Raw genomic sequence first — 25,303 nt, forward strand, 5'->3', positions numbered from 1 at the left:
TACGAGCCCCTAAATGCTGACATTCCTGGAAGAAACAAGTCTACCTACGAGTGCAGGATGACAGACCCCTATTCCCACTTGTCTGGCTCAGCATCTGTCCTCCCACAGCCGATCATAACATGTAAATCACACCAAAATCCAAAGCGATGAAGCTTTGCTCTACCTCCATCAACATACTAGGAAAAACTTCTGTGTTCTCCTAAACCCCAGGAAGGCAACAGTTGAGAGAGACCTGCTACCTTCAACAGGTGAGATTCAATGACACCTTCTCTGTGAGGAGTTCCTGAATTTTCCTTTACTTTCAGATTGAAACATTTATGAGGCAGCATTTGGACAAGTGTGGGCTAAGAGGGAGGCAATTCAAGGTTCAAAACTCGAGTCCTCAGTCTGTACCTGTCGGGTGGGACGGCTACCCTGAAGGACTGAGAGCTGGGGGGGCAGGGCTGGCCGGGGGCTGGGTCCATGGAGGTGCACTTCACCCATGCCCACCAACCACTCACCTGTAAGTGATCCTGGGAGGCAAATAAAACTCACTGCCTTCCTTATGTCCTTGGGTCATAAACTACAGTCTCATGTTTTTATACATCGTTTTCCTGAACACTTCTCTTCCTTCAATATAAAATGATTTCAGCCATCTTCAGAGAAAGTGACTGTTCCACCTCTAAAAATGAGACACCAAACCTACCTATCTCGCCGTAATTTGGCAGCCTTGACTTCGGTAGAAAATTCTATTTCAATCACAGTCTTCTTCTTCAGGTCATCCCAGATCATCACTGAAACAGGAAAGAATGTATGAACATGGTAATGAACAGGCCAGGGGCTGGCTTGCTAAGGCCACTCCTGAAGGGGTCCTCACATCACAAACAGCTGACTGGGAGCTGGTGGGGGGCAGGGGGACACGAGGCTCTCCCACTGGCAGGACGGTCCCGCCCCCAGGTCTCAGACCCGCCCCCCCGCCCGCTCACCCCCGCCCTCCCGCCCTCCTATTCAGCAACCCCACACCTGCTCACACCTCAGGCAGCCAGTCTCTCCCTGCACACACAGGCATTCAAGCGCACTTGAACCTCCTCCCTGCCAACCCTCGCCTAGTTTTTAGGCAAACTTCTCTCCACCTCTCTTTCCCTGGTTCTACTAACTAGACTGAGCCAAAAAGCAAGCCCAACCACAGGTACCAAGTGCTGGAGATAAACCTGGATTAAGCAAAGAACGGGTCTGGCTGCGCTAGGAGGTCGCGCAGGCTGGAGGCCTCGGTCGGAGGGGAGGGAGCGGCAGCATCCAGGGGACAACGTGCCAACTGCCAGGCAACTAGCCGGCACTGGCTACAAGACCTCCTCCACCTCCACGGTGCTCCTCACTGTTTATTACGGGGGCTACTCTGCAGTGCCCGAGCCTTCCACTATTTCCAGCGGCGCAGCTCCCAGCGCCAGGCTGCAGAAGAAAAGAAGACCTCGGGAGTCCCGTACAACTGGGGGGCTTTTTTCCTTGAGCAGAGAGACCTGAGGCATGCTGCGGAAGGACCTCACCTGCAATCATGTCTGAATCAAGAGGATCAGGGCCCTAATGGTTTTCGAACTCTGCTGGGAAAAAGTGCCCACGTTTTCTCTGGTACAGTCAGTTTGGAGAGGCTACTGAATTGTAACAGGAATGGGAGGGTGAGGCACTCCTACAGACATTAAATATTTTACCATGTCAAAAAAAAAAAAAGAAAAGAAAAGGAAGGGTTGTTTCATGGGGAAATCAGACACATAAAAACCAGGGCCAGTGTTCTTCAGCCCTGACTGTTCTCACTCTGCTTCAAGCTCTGGAATATCTTCTGCTCACACTACAATCTTCCATCAGGATGGATTAGCAGTTTATGTCCCAAGGGCTGAGACAATTTACAGACAACCCTGGAGGATGAGGAGCGTGTGTCCAGACCTCTTTTCCACTTGAAAAGCTGGGTACAAAGCGTGTGGGGTGAGGGAAATAAGCTCCCTAAACAGTCAGGTTACGGCTGACTGAGAATGGAAGGAAAGAATGTTTCCCCTAAAGGTCCCAACACCATGACCAACAACAGTCCGGCGGAATTCAGGGGTAAGTTTTGCCAGAATGGGTAAGTATCCTAAGTTTCAAATCAAGAGAGAACTGAATATCAGCCTACCAGAACTGCCAAAATTATTATCAAGTAACGTAAGATGTATTTACTATCGAAGAGGTTAGTTATAACTTATAACCACTCAAAAATGAAGCAAAGAATTGTGTTCTTCTTGCTCCTTTAAACACCATCTTTGATAAACTTCTCCCATCGGCTCTTCCTTAAAGGGCACCAACATGTCAGTGAGTAGACAGTTACCTTATTGAAAATAGTATCTTCCCAAAACCAGATGTTCACGACCTTCTGGGCAAAGGACACTCTACTCTTGAACACGAAAGCAATTCAGTGAACTTCCTCTGGCCCTGCAACCTAACACCAGAAAGCCTACAGCTCAACACAAACGCCAACTGGCCCAAACCAGACAGAAGCCCACAGATAAGGATGTCAAGGGTGTCACAAATATGGATGAACTCCATTTTCAGAAATGTCTGGAAACAGTGTGATGAAGCCCCAAAGGCAGCAGCACGAATTCTCATTCACAAAAGAAAAGTGACCAGACACGATGCCTTGGGTAGTGAGAAAAATCCATGGCCTCTGAGGGCTGCGAGCTGCCTTACTGCAGGAAACCGAAAATTTTAAATGTACTGCACGGGATTCTGTATGTCTGTCTCTTGATACAGTTCCTAATAGCAAAAAATGTATTTCAAAATTCTGGACTTCCTCCTAAATGGAAAGGGCCTCTCTGCTCCCTGAACAGCACCCTGTCAGGACCCAGTGGGTCACCATGACAAACCAGTTTCCTCCAGTCCTGTTTTATTCTGTTTTCACAAACCAAAGACACTAGATTCTTTACACTGTAACACCATGCATCTTAATTGATAATTATTAAAATATCAAGTAGTAATTTTGACATTGAAAAAATGTATTTTTAATCTTACAAAAGTTTAAACAGACCAAGTTCTTTTTTAAAAATTGCCCTTAGCACACTACAAAAAGCTTAAATTTTACTCAAAATGTTCAGTTAGAAAATTGCTTTCTTCTAAAAAATTTTTTTCTTCTGCAAAATTTCTGAGGCTCTTTCACTTCTCGGAATTTTTTTACTGAGAATAAGATGTTACAGGTGAGAGAGACCCCAGAGATTATCCGGTCCACTGCTCCCTTGGGGGCAGGGAGCAGTGACACCCCCAACAGGGCCACAGGTGGAGCTAGGCTCCTGACTCCTCACCAGTGATCAATGATCGATGAAATTCTTCATGTGACAAAGACTGATCCAGCGGCAGAAACTCTGCCCATCCCCAAGGAGCCCAAGTAATTCTTCTTTTTTTTTTAAATTAATTAATTAATTTATTTTTGGCTGCGTTGGGTCTTCATTGCTGTGCGCGGGCTTTCTCTAGTTGCGGCGAGCGGGGGCTACTCTCAGTTGTGGTGCGCAGGCTTCACATTGTTGTGGCTTCTCGTTGCAGAGCACTGACTCTAGGTGCACTGGTTTCAGTAGCTGTGGAGCGCGGGCTTCAGTAGTTGTGGCTCACGGGCTCTAGAGCACAGGCTCAGTAGTTGTGGCGCACAGGCTTAGTTGCTCCGCAGCATGTGGGATCTTCCCAGACCAGGGCTCGAACCTGTGTCCCATGCAATGGCAGGTGGATTCTTAACCACTGTGCCACCAGGGCAGCCCCCAGGTCAAGTAATTCTTGTTCCACTGCAAGACCCACCCCTGCCCCCAGCACAGTTGCTTCCGTGTCACTTCTGGGTGGCCTCTTCCAGGACTCACAGGCACAGGCCCTGCCCATCCAGGCCATAGTGGCAATGACCTGGACAGCTGCCAGGCTTCCTGCCCTTCAGCCTCTGTGGTTATCAGGGTGAACCCTCACCTGAAAGTGGATTCCATTCCCTGTATCATGGAACCCCGTCCACACAACCCACCAGGCTCTTCTGAGAACTGCCAGTCAGGCCCCAAGCCTGCCCAGGGCCAAGCAGAGCTCTGTGTGTTTCCATGCGCCCCCTTTCTTTGTTTCATGGTCACAGGCAGACCTCAAGCTCACCCCCATCTTTACTCTTCGTAGGGAAACCTCGCTTACTACACTCCTTCCCTTCCCCACCAAGCCTTGAAAGACGGTGGTCTCCACAGCCCCCGGCACAGTGGAGCCTGTCACCAGTGGGCTCCAACTCAACAGTCCCGCAGGGCTGCAGCGGTCACCCAGGCCTCCTCCCATCTGTGGCATCTGCCTCTGATGCCCACACTCACTTCCCTCTCCTGCCTCTTCCTGTGAACATGTCTCCCCTTTCTGCCTCCAACCTCTGAGTCTCCTCAGCCTTACACTTACTTGCTTCTAGACTAGAACGTTCCTGAGACCTGCTGGTACTGCTTTCCAACCACACCCTCACCTGGCATGCGAGACCCCCACATCTTTCCCCACCCCCGCCCCCATCCACCTGCCCCTCTTCCCCTGCTCTACCCTCCTTTCCTGGATTTCTTCCTCGTGCCCCAAATGATACCTAGTTACAGGCACGCGATATTCAGCTGTGGTTGTAAAGTTTCTGTTTCTCCCTTACTTTCTTCTTTTTAAAAAAATTATTTATTTATTTATTTGTTTATTTATTTAGCTGTGTTGGGTCTTTATTGCTGCGCACGGGCTTTCTCTAGTTGCGGCGAGCGGGGGCTACTCTTTGTTGTGGTGCGCGGACTTCTCATTGCAGTGGCTTCTCTTGTTGTGGAGCATGGGCTCTAGGCGTGCGGGCTTCAGTAGTTGTGGCTCACGGCCTCTAGAGCGCAGGCTCAGTAGTTGCGGTGCCCGGGCTTAGCTGCTCCGCAGCATGTGGGATCTTCCCAGACCAAGGCTCAAACCCATGTTCCCTGTATTGGCAGGCAGATTCTTAACCACTGCACCACCAGGGAAGTCCCTCTCCTTTACTTTCAAAGAGCCACACTCTTTACAATGCCATCTCTTTGAACACAGACACACACACACACCAGGAACAACACTCCTCAACCCAGAGCCCAGCTGTTCTCTGTTCTATGTGTTTCTGTGAGTCAGTGGCTCTCTGCAGGAGAAGCAGCCTCCCCCCACCTGGCTTTAAAAGGAACTCACAGCACAGGACACCAACCGCAGAAGAACATCCAGAACAAAACAGGGCAAAGGCCCCCATCCAGCCAACACAACTGAAAAGCACGTGCTCTATGTCCATGGGGACAAGTGACCCTGGTCACACGTTTCTTCTCCCAGGAGCAGCAGAGAAAAGACACTCTCTTTCTGGATGCTTCTTTCCCAGGGACTAGTCCTTCATGTGTCACAGGGCCACCAGGGAAGATCCAATGTAGCCAGAGACACAAAGATACTCTAAAAAGTTCAAGAGAGGACTACACATGAGGTACATTATTAAATGCAAGATTACTTTACCTTTGTTCGGAGGGTATTTCGGCTTTTTTCCACCACCAACTAAAGCTAAATAGTTGCAGCGAAATAACATTTCAATATGGCCAACTCCTCCTTCTAGAAATTCTGAAATGATAAAAATAAGTCAGTATGTATATTTTACAATTAAAAAAAAAGAAAAAAAGTAAAAACGTAACAGTCAGAATTTGATTTTTAATCAGCAATTTGCATCTGCCATCAGAAATGAGAATAGTGACCGGCTAAGAAAATAATTAGCTTCAGACCTCTCAGCATCCTGTCATCATGAACTGTATTTTCATGTGTAAACACTAAGAGCCTAAGAAGCCAATGTAGCAAAATGTATGAAATACCTGAGTTCGTATTTTAAGGTGCAGCAAAATTTGTAAGCTCTGAGAAAGTTATGCTGTGATGCAAAAGCTGGAATTCCTTTTCACCACTTTAAACACCTCTTCCACTGGAAGTCCGAAATGCTCAAAAATGTTCACAAATTATGTGAAGACGAACATGTCAGCAGATCTTCAGCTGTGCTCCACGACAGAAGGAAGCCCAACACGCTCTCTCAGGGGAGCAACAGGAACCCCCAGGAGGAGTGTGGGGCTCAGGAAAGCACACTGCACTCTGAATGGTTCCTGTCGCAGCAGGGCTGCCCCACCCCATCTCCCCAGCTTCCACTCTGGTCTGTTGTGACCACGAGCTCCTGGGACAGTGAGGGGCAAGCCAAGAAACAAAACCTCTAAAAATCAGAAGTTGGGCTTCCCTGGTGGCGCAGTGGTTGAGAATCTGCCTGCCAATGCAGGGGACACAGGTTCGAGCCCTGGTCTGGGAAGATCCCACATGCCGCGGAGCAGCTGGGCCCGTGAGCCACAATTACTGAGCCTGCGCGTCTGGAGCCTGTGCTCCGCAACAAGAGAGGCCGCAATAGTGAGAGGCCCACGCGCCGCGATGAAGAGTGGCCCCCGCTTGCCACAACTAGAGAAAGCCCTCGCACAGAAACGAAGACCCAACACAGCCATAAATAAATAAATTAAAAAAAAAAAAATCAGAAGTTAACCTAAGAATTGACTCCTACCTGTCCAGTCAGAGCCACCCAAGATGGACTCAAAGTCCATCAGCTTGCTCAAGGAGAAGTTTCAAATTTGAGGCCTAGTAGAAACCTTAGAAAGGACTCTGTGCTTAACATTATCCACAAGGAACACAGCTCTCCTTATAAACAATTTAATGGTCCTGTGACACACAAGCCACCTCAAGTAATTCTGGCTGTAACAGGATGTGGCCACAGCCCAAACTGAAAGGACTACAATGCTTCAGTCCTTAAACCGCTCTCGGCTCAGTGTGCGGCCTCAGACCCATGACCGCGCAGGAATCCTTCACCCCACAGTGTGGGACATGCCTCCATCACCACAGGCACCACCTGGTTCCCTGGATGCACTCACTAGGCACAGGGAGATTAGCTGCTGGTTAACCTTCAGCCTCGGCCTTTACACTCTTGAAGAGATTAATGGACTCCAACAGACCAAAGCTGAGCAAAACTTGTAATAACCGGCTATTAAACAAATGCTGAGCACCAGTGGGGGAGAAGACGGTCTCTTCAGCAAACGCTGTTGGGAAAACTGACAAAGAAGAATGAAGTTGACCCTTAACTTGTATCATGTACAATAGCTAACTCAGTGGACTTCCCTGGTGGTGCTGTGGTTAAGAATGCCTGCCAATGGAGGGGACGGATCCCTGGTCCGTCAATGGGTTCGATCCCTGGTCCAGGAAGATCCCACATGCTGTGGAGCAGCTAAGCCCGTGTGCCACAACTACTGAACCTGCGCTCTAGAGCCCGCAAGCCACAACTACTGAAGCCCACGTGCCTAGAGCCTGTGCTCCGCAACAAGAGAAGCCACCGCAATGAGAAGCCCGTGCACTGCAATGAAGAGCAGCCCCCGCTCGCCGCGCAACTAGAGAAAGCCCACACACAGCAATGAAGACCCAACACAGCCAAAAATAAATAAATTAATTAATTAATTTACTTAATTAATGTTTTTAAAAAAGCTAACTCAAAATGGGTTAAGGACCTAAATGTAAGATGATCCAAAACTACAAAACTCCTGGAAGAAATCGAAGGCAAAAAGCTTCATGGCACTGGACTTGGCAATGACTTCTTGGACATGACATCAAAAGCACAGACAACAAAAGCAAAAACAGACTGGGACTTCCCTGGTGGTCCAGTGGTTAAGACTCCACGCTCCCAGTGCAGGGGGACCAGGTTCAATCCCTGGTCAGGGAACTAGATCCTGCATGCCACAACTAAGAGCCCGCATGCTGCAACTAAAAAAAAGATCCTGCATGACACAACTAAAGATCCTGCATGCCGCAACTAAGACCCAGTGCAGGCAAATAATAAATTTTTTTTTTAAAAAAGCAAAAACAGACCAATGGGACTACATGAAACTTTAAAACCTTTTGTGCGTTAAAGAACTTATACTGAAAAGGAAACCTACAAAATGGGAGAAAATGTCTGCAAATCGTATACCTGATAAGAGGTTAATATCAAAAATATATAAAGAACTCCTAGAACCCTACAATAATAAAACAAAACAAAAAACAGTCAAATAACTGGATTATAAAAAATGGGTAAAGGACTTGAATAGACATTTCTCCAAAGATGATATATATGTTCAACAATCATGAAAAGATGGACAACATCATTAAATACAGAAATGCAAGTCAAAACCACAATGAGAACACGGTACATCTTTCCATCTGTTTGTGTCATCTTCAATTTCTTTCATCAGCAACTTAGTTTTTGGAGTACAGGTCTTTTTCCTCCTTAGGTAGGTTTATTCCTAAGTATTTTATTATTTTTGATGCAATGGTAAATGCAACTGTTTCCTTAATTTCTCTGATATTCTGTTGTCAGTGTGTTGAAGATGACACAAACATATGGAAAGATATACCGTGTTCTTGGACTGGAAGAATTAATATTGCTAAAATGACCATACTACCCAAGGCAATCTACAGATTCAATGCAATCCCTATAAAATTACCAATGGCATTTTTCACAGAAATAGAACAAAAAAATTTTTTAATTTGTATGGAAACACTAAAGACCCCGAACAGCCAAAACAATCCTGAGAAAGAAGAAGAGAGCTGGAAGAATCACACTTCCTGACTTCAGACTATACTACAAAGCTACAGTAATCAAAACACTGTGGTACTGGCCCAAAAACAGACACACAGATCAATGGAACAAGACAGAAAGCCCAGAGATAAACCCACAAACTATGATCAGTTAATCTATGACAAAGGAGACAAGAATATAGAAAGGAAAAAAGACAGTCTCTTCAATAAACGGTGCTGGGAAAACTGGACCGCTACACGTAAAAGAATGAAATTAGAACATTCTCTAACACCATATACAAAAATAAACTCAAAATTGATTAAAAACCTAAATGTAGAACTTCCCTGGTGGTCCAATGGTTAAGACTCCACACTTCCATTGCAGGGCACATGGGTTCGATCCCTGGTCGGGGAACTAAGATCCCCCATGCCACATGGCGCTGCCAAAAAAACCCAAAACAACAACAACAACAACAAAAAACCAAACCAAAAGAAAAAAAAAACACCTAAATGTTAGACCAGATACCATAAAACTCCTAGAGGAAAACATAGGCAGAACACTTTTTGAAATAAATCACAGCAATATTGTTTTGGATCCATCTCCTAGAGTAATAGAAATAAAAACAAAAACAAACAAATGGGACCTAATTAAACTTAAAAGCTTTTGCACAGCAAAGGAAACCATGAACAAAACAAAAAGACGACCTACGGACTGGGAGAAAATATTTGCAAATGATGCTACCGAGAAGGGCTTAATTTCCAAAATATACAAACAGCTCATACAACTCAATAACAAAAAAACACAAACAACCCAATCAAAAGATGGGCAGAAGACCTAAACAGACATTTCTCCAAAGAAGACATACAGATGGCTAACAGGCACATGAAAAGATGCTCAATATCGCTAATTATTAGAGAAATGCAGATCAAAACTACAATGAGGTATCACCTCACACCAGTCAGAATGGCCATCATCAAAAAGTCTACAAATAATAAATGCTGGAGAGGGTGTGGAGAAAAGGGACCCTCCCACACTGCGGGTGGGAATGCAAACTGGTGCAGCCACTATGGAGAACAATATGGAGGTTCCTTTAAAAACTAAAAATAGAGTTCACCATATTATCCTGCAATCCCACTCCTGGGCATATACCCAGAGAAAACTCTAATTCAAAAAGATACAATGCACCCCAATGTTCGCAGCAGCACTATTTACAATAACCAAGACATGGAAGCAACCTAAATGTCCATCGACAGATGAAAGGATAAAGAAGATATGAGATATATATATATATATATATACACATAATGGAATATTACTCAGACTTAAAAAAGAATGAAATAATGCCATTTGCAGCAACATGGATGGACCCAGAGATTATCATACTAAGTGAAGTAAGTCAGAAAGAGAAAGACAAATATCATATATCACTTATATGTGGAATCTAAAAAAATGATACAAATGGGACTTCCCTGGTGGTCCAGTGGTTAAGAATCTGTCTTGCAATGCAGGGAACACCGGTTCAATCCCTGGCTGGGGAACTAAGATCCCACATGTCGTGGGGCAACTAAGCCCACACACCACAATGAAAGACCCCGCGTGCTGCAACTAAGACCCAACACAGCCAAAATAAATAAATAAATATTGTAAAAATAAAAAAATAATTAAAAGCTGATACAAATGAACTCACTTACAAAACAGAAATAGACTCACAGACATAGAGAAAACAAATTTACAGTTACCAAAGGGGATCGGGGGGAGGGGGGGATAAATTAGGAGTTTGGGATTAACATATACACCCTACTATATATAAAATAGGTAGGACTTCCCTGGTGACGCAGTGGTTGGGAATCCACCTGCCAATGCAGGGGACACAGGTTCGAGCTCTGGCCTGGGAAGATCCCACATGCTGTGGAGCAACTAAGCCCATGCGCCACAACCACTGAGCCCACGCTCTAGAGCCTGCAAGCCACAACTACTGAGTCCGTGTGCCACAACTACTGAAGCCCGCTTGCCTAGAGCCCATGCTCTGCAACAAGAGAAGCCACCGCAATGAGAAGCCCATGCACTGCAACGAAGAGTAGCCCCCGTTCGCCGCAACTAGAGAAAGCCTGCATGCAGCAACGAAGACCCGACACAGCCAAAAATAAATAAATAATTTAATTTTAAAAAATAAAATAAAATAGGTAAACAAGGATCTGCCGTATAGCACAAGGAACTATATATACTCAGTTATCTTGTAATAACCTATGATGGAAAAGAATCTGAAAAAGAAGATATATGTATGGATAATTGAATCACTTTGCCATACACCAGAAACCAACACAACATTGTAAATCAATTACACTTCAATTAAAACAACAACACAATGAGATATCCTGCCACAACCATTAAGATGGCCACTATCAAAAAAACAAAAAACAAAACACAGAAAATAACAAGTGTTGGCAAGGATGTGGAGAAATAGGAATCCCTGTGTACTGCAGCTGCTACTGGAGACTGTATGGTGGTTCCTCAAAAAATTAAAAACAGGGCTTCCCTGGTGGCGCAGTGGTTGAGAATCTGCCTGCCAATGCAGGGGACACGGGTTCGAGCCCTGGTCTGGGAGGATCCCACATGCTGCAGAGCAACTAGGCCCGTGAGCCACAATTACTGAGCCTGCGCGTCTGGAGCCTGTGCTCCACAACAAGAGAGGCCGCGATAGTGAGAGGCCCGCGCACCGCGATGAAGAGTGGCCCCCACTTGCCGCAACTAGAGAAAGCCCTCGCACAGAAACGAAGACCCAGCACAGCCAAAAATAAATAAATAAAATAAAATAAAAAATTAAAAACAGACTACCACATGATCCAGCAATCCCACTTGTTGGTATACATTCAAAAGAACTGAAATCAAGGCTGTGAAGAGATATTTTCACACCCATGTTTACAGCAGCATTATTCACAACAGCCAAGAGGTAGAAGTAAACCAAATGTCTATTAAGGGTTATCTTAAAACATGGTCCATCCACATAATACTACTCAGCTTAAAAAGGAAGGAAATTCTGAAACATGGTACAACACTGGTACAACACAGATGAACCTTGAGGATATTACGTTAAATGAAATAAGTCAGTCACAAAATGACAAATACTGTATGAGTCTACTTATATAAAGTCCCTGGAGTAGACAAATTCATAGAGTCAGAAAGTAGGATGGTGGGGGCTGGGGGAGGGGGAAGGGGAGTCAGTGTCTAATAGGGACAGAGTTTCAGTTTTGCAAGATGAAGAGTGCTGGGGGTCTGTTAGGAGTGTAATTATTTCCTCAGTGCAGGTTCACTAAGTTCTAGAATCAAATTTATTAAGAGAAATCTGTGAATTATGCCAAGAGGTAACCAACATATTTTTTAAATACTATCCAACCAAGGGAGAATATTTAATACTAACACAAACAACACTATGAGAGCACTGAGACTTCAAACTTATTAATGTTGGATTTGTCAGAGTCATGAGTTTTCTCTAGTTCTAAAAGCAGCAAGTCACTCCCTTAGCAAGATGTAACCAAGCTAATGGGAGAATGAAGAAATGCCAGGAGGCGCAGCAGCCTCTGAAATGTGACCCGGACACAGAGAACCAATCAGGTGGGATGGGGAAAAAAACAAAAACTAAAGTACTTCACGTGAAGAAATCACCAAAAATTTGTTAAAAGGATATTACATTCTGTTTCAAAGTTTTTAAAAAGTTTTAATTTAAATGATACAGGCTATGATTTTTCTCTAAGCCTCTTTCTAACAACAACAACAAAAAAACAGTATTATACGAAATCAGAATTATTTTGTTTTACCTTGATGCCTATTTATGGCTGACTCTGATGCAATTAAGAAAAACATCAATGTCAAGATTACAAAGATGTTAAAAGTTAAGGATTAAGACAGCAGTTTTGACCACTGTAAACTGCTATGGCCTCTGGCCTTTGGAAAGGAAAAGAGAAAAGCAGATTTTTCAGCATCAACTGGTGAGGCAGAGAAAGCGGAACGTGAGGCTTTCCTCGGAAGAGCGGAAGCAATCAAAGGCGAGACTCCAAACTCCAGGAGAGTCAGAGGACTTTTAGCGACCCCCACCCAGGGCCACAGCTGCCACCCCAGTGAGCACCTGCCACAGACCCCAAGGGTGTCTCACCCCCACCTCCTGCAGCTGGAGAGGAGGCGGTCTTCCGAAAGGAAGCCCAAGGTTGCCATCAGAGCCCCCAAGTCCCAGGCCTCAAGGGCTGGTCCTGAAAGATCAACAGGCGTCACTCACTGACAGAACAGCAGACACACGCGCCCAAGGATGCTCATCAATGTCCACATCTCTAAAAGTCCCCAGGCCTAGCGGCTGGCTATGCAGCAGACTAAACTACAGAGAGAGATGGAGGACACAAGACAGGCTCCAAGGACACTTTGACTGATGAAAGCTTCAGGCACAAATCAATACCTGACAGGTCCCACTCTTCCTACAGAACCTGCCTCAAAAAAATGAGAAACTGTACTTGTCAGAGTCTTTTCCATGAAAGACTGGTTTCTGGTACAGGTTTCTGGTAACTGACTGTACTGCTAAACTGAATGAATAAGCATTTTCAGAACTCTAATGAAAAACTGATGAATTCATAAAAGTGCTAACAAAAGATCAAGATGAAAAAAAAAATTAATTACATGGGACTGAGTGAACTGATGAGGATGAGTATAATTTTTGTGACTTTCTGTTTGAATTAAAAAAAAAAAAATCCCCCAAGGACTCAGAGGCAAAGAATATACAAATCAATTTTCACTGCAAAGTAAAGGAGCTGTTACAGTGGAGGATTACTGGACTGAATGTCAATATTATGACATAGTATGAGTGTGTTTCATGTTTGGTAATTGCAATCATTGTTGCTTTTGTTGTGGTCATCCCTTTACAATGCTTGGTGTCAGTCTATTTATCTCTTGTAAAAATAAAATACAGGGTGTGTGTGTGAAAAAAAAAAAAGAAAAAAAAAAGAATGTAAAATATCTTAAAAAAAAAAAAGAGAAACTGGGGGAATTCCCTGGCAGTCCAGTGGTTAGGACCCCACGCTCTCACTGCCGAGAGCTCAGGTTCGATCCCTGGTCAGGGAAATAAGATACCACAAGCAACTTGGCCAAAAAAAAAAAAAAAGAAACTGAAATAAAATGGGGGAGAAGGACGTCTGAGTGTTGGCTTAACCTCCATTCCGCTGAGAGGCTCTTATACAAAAGGGGAGAACTCAGCCCTCCTGGCATGACAGCAGCCCCCTGCCTTTTCATCTTGCCTCTGCCCTGCAACCCCCAGCTCTTTCTATTTCTGAGGAGTTTTCTTTTAATGTAAATATCTTGTTTCTCGTTATACAAATTATATATATTATCACTATAAAAATAAAACAACACAAAAAAGCATAAAGTAGAAGCAGCTGTAAACGAGATCACGCATGTACTTATACTGAACTCAAACCAATGGCACCATCTGGCACCATCACACTATTTTCCAACTTTTCCCTCTAACAGTGTGTCACGACTGTACCTCTGTGTCAGGATGTACCACAGCATCTAGCGTCTTTTTCCCAATTTTTTCCTTCAGATAAAATGCTTTAAGGCCAATACCGGAGAGGAGGAACCAAGATGGCAGAGTAGAAGGACGTGCTCTCACTCCCTCTTGCGAGAACACCAGAATCACAACTAGCTGCTGGACAATCATCGACAGGAAGACACTGGAACTCACCAAAAAAGATACCCCACATCCAAAGACAAAGGAGAAGCCACAGTGAGACGGTAGGAGGGGCGCAATCACAGTAAAATCAAATCCCATAACTGGTGAGTGGGTGACTCACAGACTGGAGAACACTTGTACCACAGAAGTCCACCCACTGGAGTGAAGGTTCTGAGCCCCACATCAGGCTTCCCAACCTGGGGGTCCAGCAACGGGAGGAGGAATTCCTAGAGAATCAGACATTTTTTTTTTCTTTTTTTAAAAATTAATTAATTAATTTATGGCTGTGTTGGGTCTTCGCCTCTGTGCAAGGGCTTTCTCTAATTGCGGCGAGTGGGGGCCACTCTTCATCGCGGTGCGCGGGCCTCTCATTGTCGCGGCCTCTCTTGTTGCGGAGCACAAGCTCCACACGCGCAGGCTCAGTAGTTGTGGCTCACGGGCCTAGCTGCTCCGCGGCATGTGGGATCTTCCCAGACCAGGGCTCGAACCCGTGTCCCCTGCATTGGCAGGCAGATTCTCAACCACTGTGCCACCAGGGAAGCCCAAAAATCAGACTTCGAAGCCTAGTGGGAATTGATTGCAGGACTTCGACAGGACTGGGGGAAACAGAGACTCCACTCTTGGAGGGCACACACAAAGTAGTGTGCGCATCGGGACCGAGGGGAAGGAGCAGTGACCCCAGGGGAGACTGAACCAGACCTATCTGGTAGTGTTGGAGGGTCTCCTGCAGAGGTGGGGGAGGGGGGGGCTGTGGCTCACTGTGGGGACAAGGACACTGGCAGCAGAAGTTCTGGGAAGTACTCCTTGGCGTGAGCCCTCCCAGAGTCTGTCATTAGCCCCACCAAAGAGCCCAGGTAGGCTCCAGTGTTGGGTTACCTCAGGCCAAACAACCAACAGGGAGGGAACCCAGCCCCACCCATCAACAGTCAAGTGGATTAAAGTTTTACTGAGCTCTGCCCACCAGAGCAACAGTCAGCTCTACCCACCACCAGTCCCTCCCATCAAGCCTCTTACACAGCCTCATCCACCAGAGGGCAGACAGCAGAAGCAAGAAGAACTACAATCCTGCAGCCTGTGGAACAAAAACCACATTCACAGAAAGACAGACAAGATGAAAAGGCAGAGGGCTATGTACCAGATGAAGGAACAAGATAAAACCCCAGAAAAACAACTAAATGAAGTGGAGATAGGCAACCTTCCAGAAAAAGAATTCAGAATGATAGTGAAGATGATCCAGGACCTTGGAAAAAGAATGGAGGCAAAGCTCGAGAAGATGCAAGAAATGTTTAACAAAGACCTAGAAGAATTAAAGAACAAACAAACAGAGATGAACAATACAATAACTGAAATAAAAACTACACTAGGAGGAATCAATAGCAGAATAACTGAGGCAGAAGAACGGATAAGTGACCGGGAAGACAGAATAGTGGAATTCACTGCTGCGGAACAGAATAAAGAAAAAAGAATGAAAAAAAATGAAGACACCCTAAGAGACCTCTGGGACAACATTAAACGCAACAACATTTGCATTATAGGGGTCCCAGAAGGAGAAGAGAGAGAGAAAGGACCAGAGAAAATATTTGAAGAGATTATAGTGGAAAACTTGCCTAACATGGGAAAGGAAATAGCCACCCAAGTCCAGGAAGCGCAGCGAGTCCCATACAGGATAAACCCAAGGAGAAACACGCTGAGACACATAGTAATCAAATTGGCAAAAATTGAAGACAGAGAAAAATCACTGAAAGCAGCAAGGGAAAAATGAAAAATAACATACAAGGGGAACTCCCATAAGGTTAACAGCTGATTTCTCAGCAGAAACTCTACAAGCCAGAAGGGAGTGGCATGATATACTTAAAGTGATGAAAGGGAAGAACCTACAACCAAGATTACTCTACCCGGCAAGGATCTCATTCAGATTCGATGGAGAAATCAAAAGCTTTACAGACAAGCAAAAGCTAAGAGAATTCAGCACCACCAAACCAGCTCTACAACAAATGCTACAGGAACTTCTCTAAGTGGGAAACACAAGAGAAGAAAAGGACCTACAAAAACAAACCCAAAACAATTAAGAAAATGGTCATAGGAACATACATATAGATAATTACCTTAAACGTGAATGGATTAAATGCTCCAACCAAAAGACACAGGCTTGCTGAATGGATACAAAAACAAGACCCATATATATGCTGTCTACAAGAGACCCACTTCAGACCTAGGGACACATACAGACTGAAAGTGAGGGGATGGAAAAAGATATTCCATGTAAATGGAAATCAAAAGAAAGCTGGAGTAGCTACACTCATATCAGATAAAATAGACTTTAAAATAAAGAACGTTACAAGAGACAAGGAAGGACACTACATAATAATCAAGGGATCAATCCAAGAAGAAGATATAACAATTATAAATATATATGCACCCAACATAGGAGAACCTCAATACATAAGGCAACTGCTAACAGCTATAAAAAAGGAAATCGACAGTAACACAATAACAGTGGGGGACTTTAACACCTCACTTACACTAATGGACAGATCATCCAAAATGAAAATAAATAAGGAAACAGAAGCTTTAAATGACACAATAGACCAGATAGATTTAATTGATATTTATAGGACATTCCATCCAAAAACAGCAGATTACACGTTCTTCTCAAGTGCGCACGGAACATTCTCCAGGATAGATCACATCTTGGGTCACAAATCAAGCCTCAGTAAATCTAAGAAAATTGAAATCATATCAAGCATCTTTTCTGACCACAACGCTATGAGATTAGAAATGAATTACAGGGAAAAAAACGTAAAAAACACAAACACATGGAGGCTAAACAATACATTACTAAATAACCAAGAGATCACTGAAGAAATCAAAGAGGAAATCAAAAAATACCTAGAGACAAATGACAATGAAAACACGACGACCCAAAACCTATGGGATGCAGCAAAAGCAGTTCTAAGAGGGAAGTTTATAGCTATACAAGCCTATCTCAAGAAACAAGAAAAATCTCAAATAAACAATCTAACCTTACACCTAAAGAAACTAGAGAAAGAAGAACAAACAAAACCCAAAGTTAGCAGAAGGAAAGAAATCATAAAGATCAGAGCGGAAATAAATGAAATAGAAACAAAGAAAACAACAAAAAAGATCAATAAAACTAAAAGCTGGTTCTTTGAGAAGATAAACAAAATTGATAAGCCATTAGCCAGACTCATCAAGAAAAAGAGGGAGAGGACTCAAATCAATAAAATCAGAAATGAAAAAGGAGAAGTTACAACAGACACCGCAGAAATACAAAGCATCCTAAGAGACTACTACAAGCAACTCTATGCCAATAAAATGGACAACCTGGAAGAAATGGACAATTTCTTAGAAAGGTATAACCTTCCAAGACTGAACCAGGAAGAAACAGAAAATATGAACAGACCAATCACAAATAATGAAATTGAAACTGTGATTAAAAATCTTCCAACAAACAAAAGTCCAGGACCAGATGGCTTCACAGATGAATTCTATCACACATTTAGAAAAGAGCTAACACCTATCCTTCTCAAACTCTTCCAAAAAATTGCAGAGGAAGGAACACTCTCAAACTCATTCTATGAGGCCACCATCACCCTGATACCAAAACTAGACAAAGACACTACAAAAAAAGAAAATTACAGACCAATATCACTGATGAATATAGATGCAAAAATCCTCAACAAAATACTAGCAAACAGAATCCAACAACACATTAAAAGGATCATACACCACGATCAAGTGGGATTTATCCCAGGGATGCAAGGATTCTTCAATATACGCAAGTCAATCAATGTGATACACCATATTAACAAATTGAAGAATAAAAACCATATGATCATCTCAATAGATGCAGAAAAAGCTTTTGACAAAATTCAACACCCATTTATGATAAAAACTCTCCAGAAAGTGGGCACAGAGGGAACCTACCTCAACATAATAAAGGTCATATATGACAAACCCACAGCAAACATCATTCTCAATGGTGAAAAACTGAAAGCATTTCCTCTAAGATCAGGAACGAGACAAGGATGTCCACTCTCACCACTATTATTCAACATAGTTCTGGAAGTCCTAGCCACGGCAATCAGAGAAGAAAAAGAAATACAAATTGGAAAAGAAGAAGTAAAACTGTCACTGTTTGCAGATGACATGATACTATACATAGAGAATCCTAAAACTGCCACCAGAAAACTGCTAGAGCTAATTAATGAATTTGGTAAAGTTGCAGGATACAAAATTAATGCACAGAAATCTCTTGCATTCCTATACACTAATGATGAAAAATCTGAAAGAGAAATTATGGAAACACTCCCATTTACCATTGCAACAAAAAGAATAAAATACCTAGGAATAAACCTGCCTAGGGAGACAAAAGACCTGTATGCAGAAAACTATAAGACACTGATGAAATAAATTAAAGATGATACCAACAGATGGAGAGAGATACCATGTTCTTGGATTGGAAGAATCAACATTGTGAAAATGACTATACTACCCAAAGCAATCTACAGATTCAATGCAATCCCTATCAAATTACCAATGGCATTTTTTACGGAGCTAGAACAAATCATCTTAAAATTTGTATGGAGACACAAAAGACCCCGAATAGCCAAAGCACTCTTGAGGGAAAAAAACGGAGCTAGAGGAATCAGACTCCCTGACTTCAGACTATACTACAAAGCTACAGTAATCAAGACAATATGGTGCTGGCACAAAAACAGAAACACAGATCAATGGAACAAGATAGAAAGCCCAGAGATAAACCCACGCACCTATGGTCAACTAATCTATGACAAAGGAGGCAAAGATATACAATGGAGAAAAGACAGTCTCTTCAATAAGTGGTGCTGGGAAAACTGGACAGCTACATGTAAAAGAATGAAATTAGAATACTCCCTAACACCATACACAAAAATAAACTCAAAATGGATTAGAGACCTAAATGTAAGACTGGACACTATAAAACTCTTAGAGGAAAACATAGGAAGAACACTCTGACATAAATCACAGCAAGATCTTTTTTGATCCACCTCCTAGAGTAATGGAAATAAAAACAAAAATAAACAAATGGGACCTAATGAAACTTCAAAGCTTTTGCACAGCAAAGGAAACCATAAACAAGACTAAAAGACAACCCTCAGAATGGGAGAAAATATTTGCAAACGAATCAACGGACAAAGGATTAATCTCCAAAATATATAAACAGCTCATTCAGCTCAATATTAAAGAAACAAACACCCCAATCCAAAAATGGGCAGAAGGCCTAAATAGACATTTCTCCAAAGAAGACATACAGACGGCCACGAAGCACATGAAAAGATGCTCAACATCACTAATTATTAGAGAAATGCAAATCAAAACTACCATGAGGTATCACCTCACACCAGTCAGAATGGGCATCATCAGAAAATCTACAAACAACAAATGCTGGAGAGGGTGTGGAGAAAAGGGAACCCTCTTGCACTGTTGGTGGGAGTGTAAATTGATACAGCCACTACAGAGAACAATATGGAGGTTCCTTAAAAAACTAAAAATAGAATTACCATATGACCCAGCAATCCCACTACTGGGCATATACCCAGAGAAAACCGTAATTCAAAAAGACACATGCACCCGAATGTTCATTGCAGCACTATTTACAATAGCCAGGTCATGGAAGCAACCTAAATGCCCATCGGCAGACGAATGGATAAAGAAGTTGTGGTACATATATACAATGTGCTGGGCTGACCAAGCAGGGTGTGGAGCCCACAGGACCTGCTCTGAAACTGGAGGATGTTGGGCCATGGGTAAGGCCCCGACAGACTGTCAGGTCAGGCAGGTGCTGAACCGGGCAATGTCAAGGACTGTGTGTAAACAGGTCACCTCTTATTTCCAGACACTGGGTAGTCTCACCGAGGACCCTGCCCATATTATTCATTACTGCATCCTCAGCCCCCAGGGCAGCACTCAGTGGGCTCAGGAACAAGCAGACTCACCTGCTGCTCCACCTGTCACTCGGCATCCCCTCTGGGCCTCTGTGTCCCCTCTGCTTCCCCACACATGGCTGCCAATGTTACATGTGTGAGCACTGGTCACATGGAGGAAAAGGTGGGCGGCGCTAAAGACAAGGGGACTCCTCTGGACCCTGCTGCCCGCCTTGAGGACCTTGCACGTTCATCCAAGTAGGCTACAAAAGTTCTAGTCAGCTTTGGAATGTGGGAGGGTTGTGTTTCTAAATGAAGAGTGGAGTGGACTTTTTAGTACTTTTTAGTACTCCTTTTACTTCTATAACCACTTAGATATAATTTTATCCAAAGGCATCACTCTTGACACATCTTTGTTCAAATTATGATTTGAACCTTCCTTCCAGGATATGCTTGGATGTGTACGTGATACACATGAATCGGAGTTCTACACTCTGACCCCACAGCATCCCTGTGAGAACACCACATGGGCTGTGCTCCCAGGGCTCCCACGCCTCCCACGCCTCCCCTGAGCTGAGCCACGCTGCTCTGTGCACGGGACGCAGGACCTACAACACCTCGGAGAAGAAAGCTGCCTCCACTGGGGTCCCAGGATGCCCACAGCATCCCAGCACTGCCAGCTCCACCCAATGGTGGGTGTGCCTGCAAGACGCATTCGACTCACGGCCAGTCGTGCAGTCCCCTTACTCAGAGCCACGGTCACAGCAGAGACAAGGCTGAGAGCCCAGATCTGGGAATGACCCTACAATGCAGGCACACTTCGTTCCTCGTTTAGGAAAGTAAATCTCAAAGATAAAAAAGGAATAAGGTCAAGTCTTCTGCCTATTTTCTACTGTTGAGTTAGCTGCCAGAAATGTAGCAGCAGACTAGCCTGCAAGTGCACGTAGAAGTCCTTAAACACATCATTAGTAAGCACCACACAGCCCTACTGGATCCCTCGCAAATTCAAAATTCGCTACAAGCTAAGCTCAGGGACGGCCTGTCCCAGACACAGTGCAGCTGAGCAGGGACAGGGAACAAACACGGCACTGTGACATGACAGCAGCAAATCTTCCTGGCACTTAGGAGGTTTAGACGCTTCTTGTTTAACTTATTTTTATAAGAAATCCTAGATTTACTGGAAACATTTCATTAATTAGGAAGCAGTTTTTAATATGCCTCTAATGATTCAACTTTGAAACTAAAGTCTGTAACTCCGAAGTTTGTAGGTCAATTTAAGTAAAAAGTATCTTGAAATTTTCAAGTTAAGCTGTTTCAAAATATTTTGTAACTATTTTTCTGTATAAAACAGAGTTGTCAGGGCTTCCCTGGTGGCGCAGTGGTTAAGAATCCGCCTGCCAATGCAGCGGACACGGGTTCGAGCCCTGGTCCAGGAAGATCCCACATACCGCAGAGTAACTAAGCCCGTGCGCCACAACTACTGAGCCTGCGCTCTAGAGCCCGCGAGACACAACTACTGAGCCCACGTGCCACAACTACTGAAGCCCGTATGCCTAGAGCCCGTGCTCCGCAACAAGAGAAGCCACTGCAATGAGAAGCCCGCGCACCGCAACGAAGAGTAGCCCCCACTTGCCGCAACTAGAGAAAGCCCATGTGCAGCAACGAAGACCCAACGCAGCCAAAAATAAATAAAATAAATTTATTTAAAAAAAAAAAAGAGTTGTCTTAATTCACTACCTAACCAAAACAAAACAAATAGAAGTCAGCAGCATAGAAGACTGACAGGAGACTTCCAATGTCGCCTGTAACACTCATTAATCCCAAAGACCCACTCTTTAAGGGTAACGTTGTTGCCACCAATGACAAGGGCACAAGCTTACAAAGCACTTTCTGTGTGTATCGCCACTCGTCTGTGTGTCTCATGCGTCCTAATTCACCCATCTTTATGATAACCTTAGGAGGTAGGCACTTATCATCTTCATTTTTCACACATCAAGAAACTGAGGCCAACAGAAGGTGAGGAACTTGCCCAAGGTTACACAGCAATGTGACAAGGGGCAGAGCAGGACTGGGATCTAAATAGTGTGGGCCCAGAGTCTGAGCCCTTTACTAACCAGCTACATGGTCTTTCTCTAATAAATAGAAGTTATAGACTTCAGCTTACAAAATAAACTCCTGAATATAAAGCACCACTTACTGTTTTACATACCAGGGTTGTATGGAAGATTGTACTTGACAAAGAGGTTCCACCACCAAAAAAAAAGATTCTGAAAATCCCTGATGTAGGATATTAGTTGTCAAAATGGAAGGGGGTTGATAAGGAAGCTTAAGAATGCAGTGACTTCCTCTTACAGATGAGAAACAGTTCTTGCATCAGAAAATATAACTTGCACGTTGAATAAAAACCAAAACCACAACTGCAGGAAGAAAAAGGATGTTTCTCATTGTTTACGATTTATCTGAGATTTGTTCACCTGTTGGCAGACAAGGACCAGGAGACACTAAAAGCTTAAGAAAAATACATAGGAGAAGAAGAAAATGGGATGATTCTACCTGTAAATTACACATTTTTCCCGTCAAATGGGAAAAGGACCACCATTATTTATTTTACCAACAGAATTCCTAATTCCAGTTTTTGAAATCTTGTATTCCATGAAAACATAATTTAAGACACTGAAGTAAGTAAACAGAAGCAACTATATTGCTACACTAGTATTTTCTAAGTGGGTCATTTTAAGAGTCAAAGTCCCACGTGCTGTAACTAAACCCCTCACTTGAGCTCCCTACAGCTTCACCTTCAACAGGAAGAGTGAAGTGGCCAGCACAACCGCACCTGGTTCTCTCAGCAGGGCTAGCAGGTACTGGATTCACCAGAGTACCCAGAGTCCCCAACACCCGCTGAATCACCACTGCACCCGGCCCACAGAGCCCAGCACTCATAGAAGCTCAACGGAAGAAAGAGGACAGCTGCATCCAGGCTGACAGGGCCACGAACCCTGTTCACTTCTCAAAACCAGCTCCCCTCTAACCTGCAAGATAAAATCTAGACTCTACGGGCTGGAAAAGGGCAAAACCAAGAAATGTCAGTTACTCTTACCTTGTTTCTCTTTTTCCTTTAGTGGATCGGTGTTATAGACTCGGAATCCATTTTCCATCCCACACGCAAAGCACCCTAAAGTGTGAGACAGACAAATTAATCACCTCACTGGGGTCTCAGCTGAGGACCCCAGGCCTGGACCGGCACAAGCAAGGGGTCCAGAGACAGTGACCTCTCCCAGGAACTCTTGTGGATGCTCAGACCACACGAACGTGGTCTGCAAGTGTCACTACGACTCTCCTCATGAACTGTTATCAGAAGATTTGCACGTCACTCCACTGCCCCCCGCAGGGCCCTTCGGGCATCCCGTGGACCAGGCTCACTTAACTCCAGCACGAGGGGTTCACCGGCTACTGCACCAGCCACTCTGCCACTGCGCACTTCCCTCAACTCCCGCCTCTAATGCTCACCACTGGCCTCCCCATTCCCAACACACCTCTCAAGGACTATATCAGCCAAGAAGTCCTAGAGAGGCAATGACAAACAAGAAAGTCCATGAGGACAGCCACAAAGCGGGCAACCCCAGCAGGTATGGACATGCCCAGTTGGGGAAGGGGGGGAAGGGGGGGGAAGGACTGGTGTGGATGGTCTTCTAAAAGGCAGCTTGAGGTCTCCACGACCTCACTCCCACTTGGAACTAATCCTAACTCCCTAAACCCCTGTCATGGTCACCATCCCCAAGTCACACACCAGATTGTTAATGGTCCAATTAAAGGCACTGTTATGAACTGAATGAAGCACTCAAGTTTCAAGACAATCCTGTGACCTGGACTTCACTTGCCTAAGTGTGATTAAGACCACATTAATCTCCTTCAACACCACCTATGAAGCTTGTGGCCAGAAGGAGAAACGCCAAACCCTCCACTTCTTTTTCCAAGACAAGCTGCAGAGCCTGGACCCTCACTGCGACCGCACTACTGGCCTGAATGCGAAAGCCACCCTCAGGGTCTCTTCCCCTGGTTTTGATCTGCGTTCCAGCGTTGGGAAGACATTATTCTATCCTATCAGCCACCCCTGCCCCCAACATGGAAAGCATGCTTCTATTTTTTGTCCAAGTTATTTATATAACTGCAAGGACCATGACAGCCTCCTCAGGAGCTGGAGGCTGTTCTGCAGTCAAGTCTCAGGCACTTTATCTGGGCCCGGAGCCTGACACTCACTCTAAAGTGCAGTGTTACTTATTATCTCTAACTTATTCTGGGTTGTAACTCCCTCTTTGTGTTATTGGAATCATGTAATCTGGACAGGGGAACCAGAGCTTGGCTTTCTAGAAAATATGAAAATAATACAGAAGTCGAAACTTTTCCCTTTCTTTCTCAACTATTACACCTTCCACAAGTTTTAAGCCTGCACCTATCTTATTTGTCTTCACCAGAACACATATATTTCTGACAAGACTTGTATAAAATAAACAATCCCTACAAATCCACAAGAAAAAGGCAGACAACCCAACAGAAAAATGAGCAAAAGATTTGCACATTTCACAAAAGAGAATATCCAAATGGTCAATAAACACACAGAATCAGGGAAATGCAAATACAATCTCACACATACCACAATGACATCTACTAAACATCCACCAAAAGGGCCAAAATAATGGAAAATACACCAAATGTAAGGAGTGTGTAGAACTCTCATGGGAACTCTCAAAACTGCTGTTGGAGGGCAAACCAGGACAACCACTGCAGAAAACTGTTTGCATGACTACCGCTGTCAATTCTACTCCTAGGTATACAAGCCTCGCAGAAATGACAAACATACGTTCACCAAAAGACAGGTATTAGAATGCTCACAGCAGCATCATTATGCTCATAATGGCTCCAAACTGGGAATCTACCCAAAGACCTACGAATGGTTCAATGGATAAATGAACTGTGATATATTCACACAAAGAAACACCGCACCAGTGAGAATGATCTACAATTATACTCAACGGTATGGAAAAAAAAAAATCTCACAAACATGATACTGAATAAAAAAGCCAGAAACAAAACACA

General features: G+C 44.0%; 1 protein-coding gene across 3 annotated transcripts in view; it reads right to left on the bottom strand.

The window, feature by feature from the left end:
- WDR45B (WD repeat domain 45B) overlaps window positions 1–25,303 on the bottom strand; it is a 38,138-nt gene that overhangs the window by 10,264 nt on the left and 2,571 nt on the right. The window contains exons 1-4 of one of the 3 annotated variants that reach the window (XM_036837117.1): window positions 23,307–23,382; window positions 22,419–22,683; window positions 5,470–5,571; window positions 686–773 (exon numbers count right to left, since the gene is read on the bottom strand). In XM_036837117.1, coding sequence (XP_036693012.1) covers window positions 686–773; window positions 5,470–5,539 — 158 coding nt within the window. In that variant the 5' untranslated portion in view covers window positions 5,540–5,571; window positions 22,419–22,683; window positions 23,307–23,382. Of the gene's footprint in view, window positions 1–685; window positions 774–5,469; window positions 5,572–22,418; window positions 22,684–23,306; window positions 23,383–25,303 lie in introns of those variants that run through there. The other 2 variants (XM_036837115.1, XM_036837116.1) reach the window with 2 other exon arrangements.

Source organism: Balaenoptera musculus, chromosome 20 (assembly GCF_009873245.2).
Source record: "Balaenoptera musculus isolate JJ_BM4_2016_0621 chromosome 20, mBalMus1.pri.v3, whole genome shotgun sequence".
Lineage (NCBI taxonomy): Eukaryota > Metazoa > Chordata > Mammalia > Artiodactyla > Balaenopteridae > Balaenoptera > Balaenoptera musculus.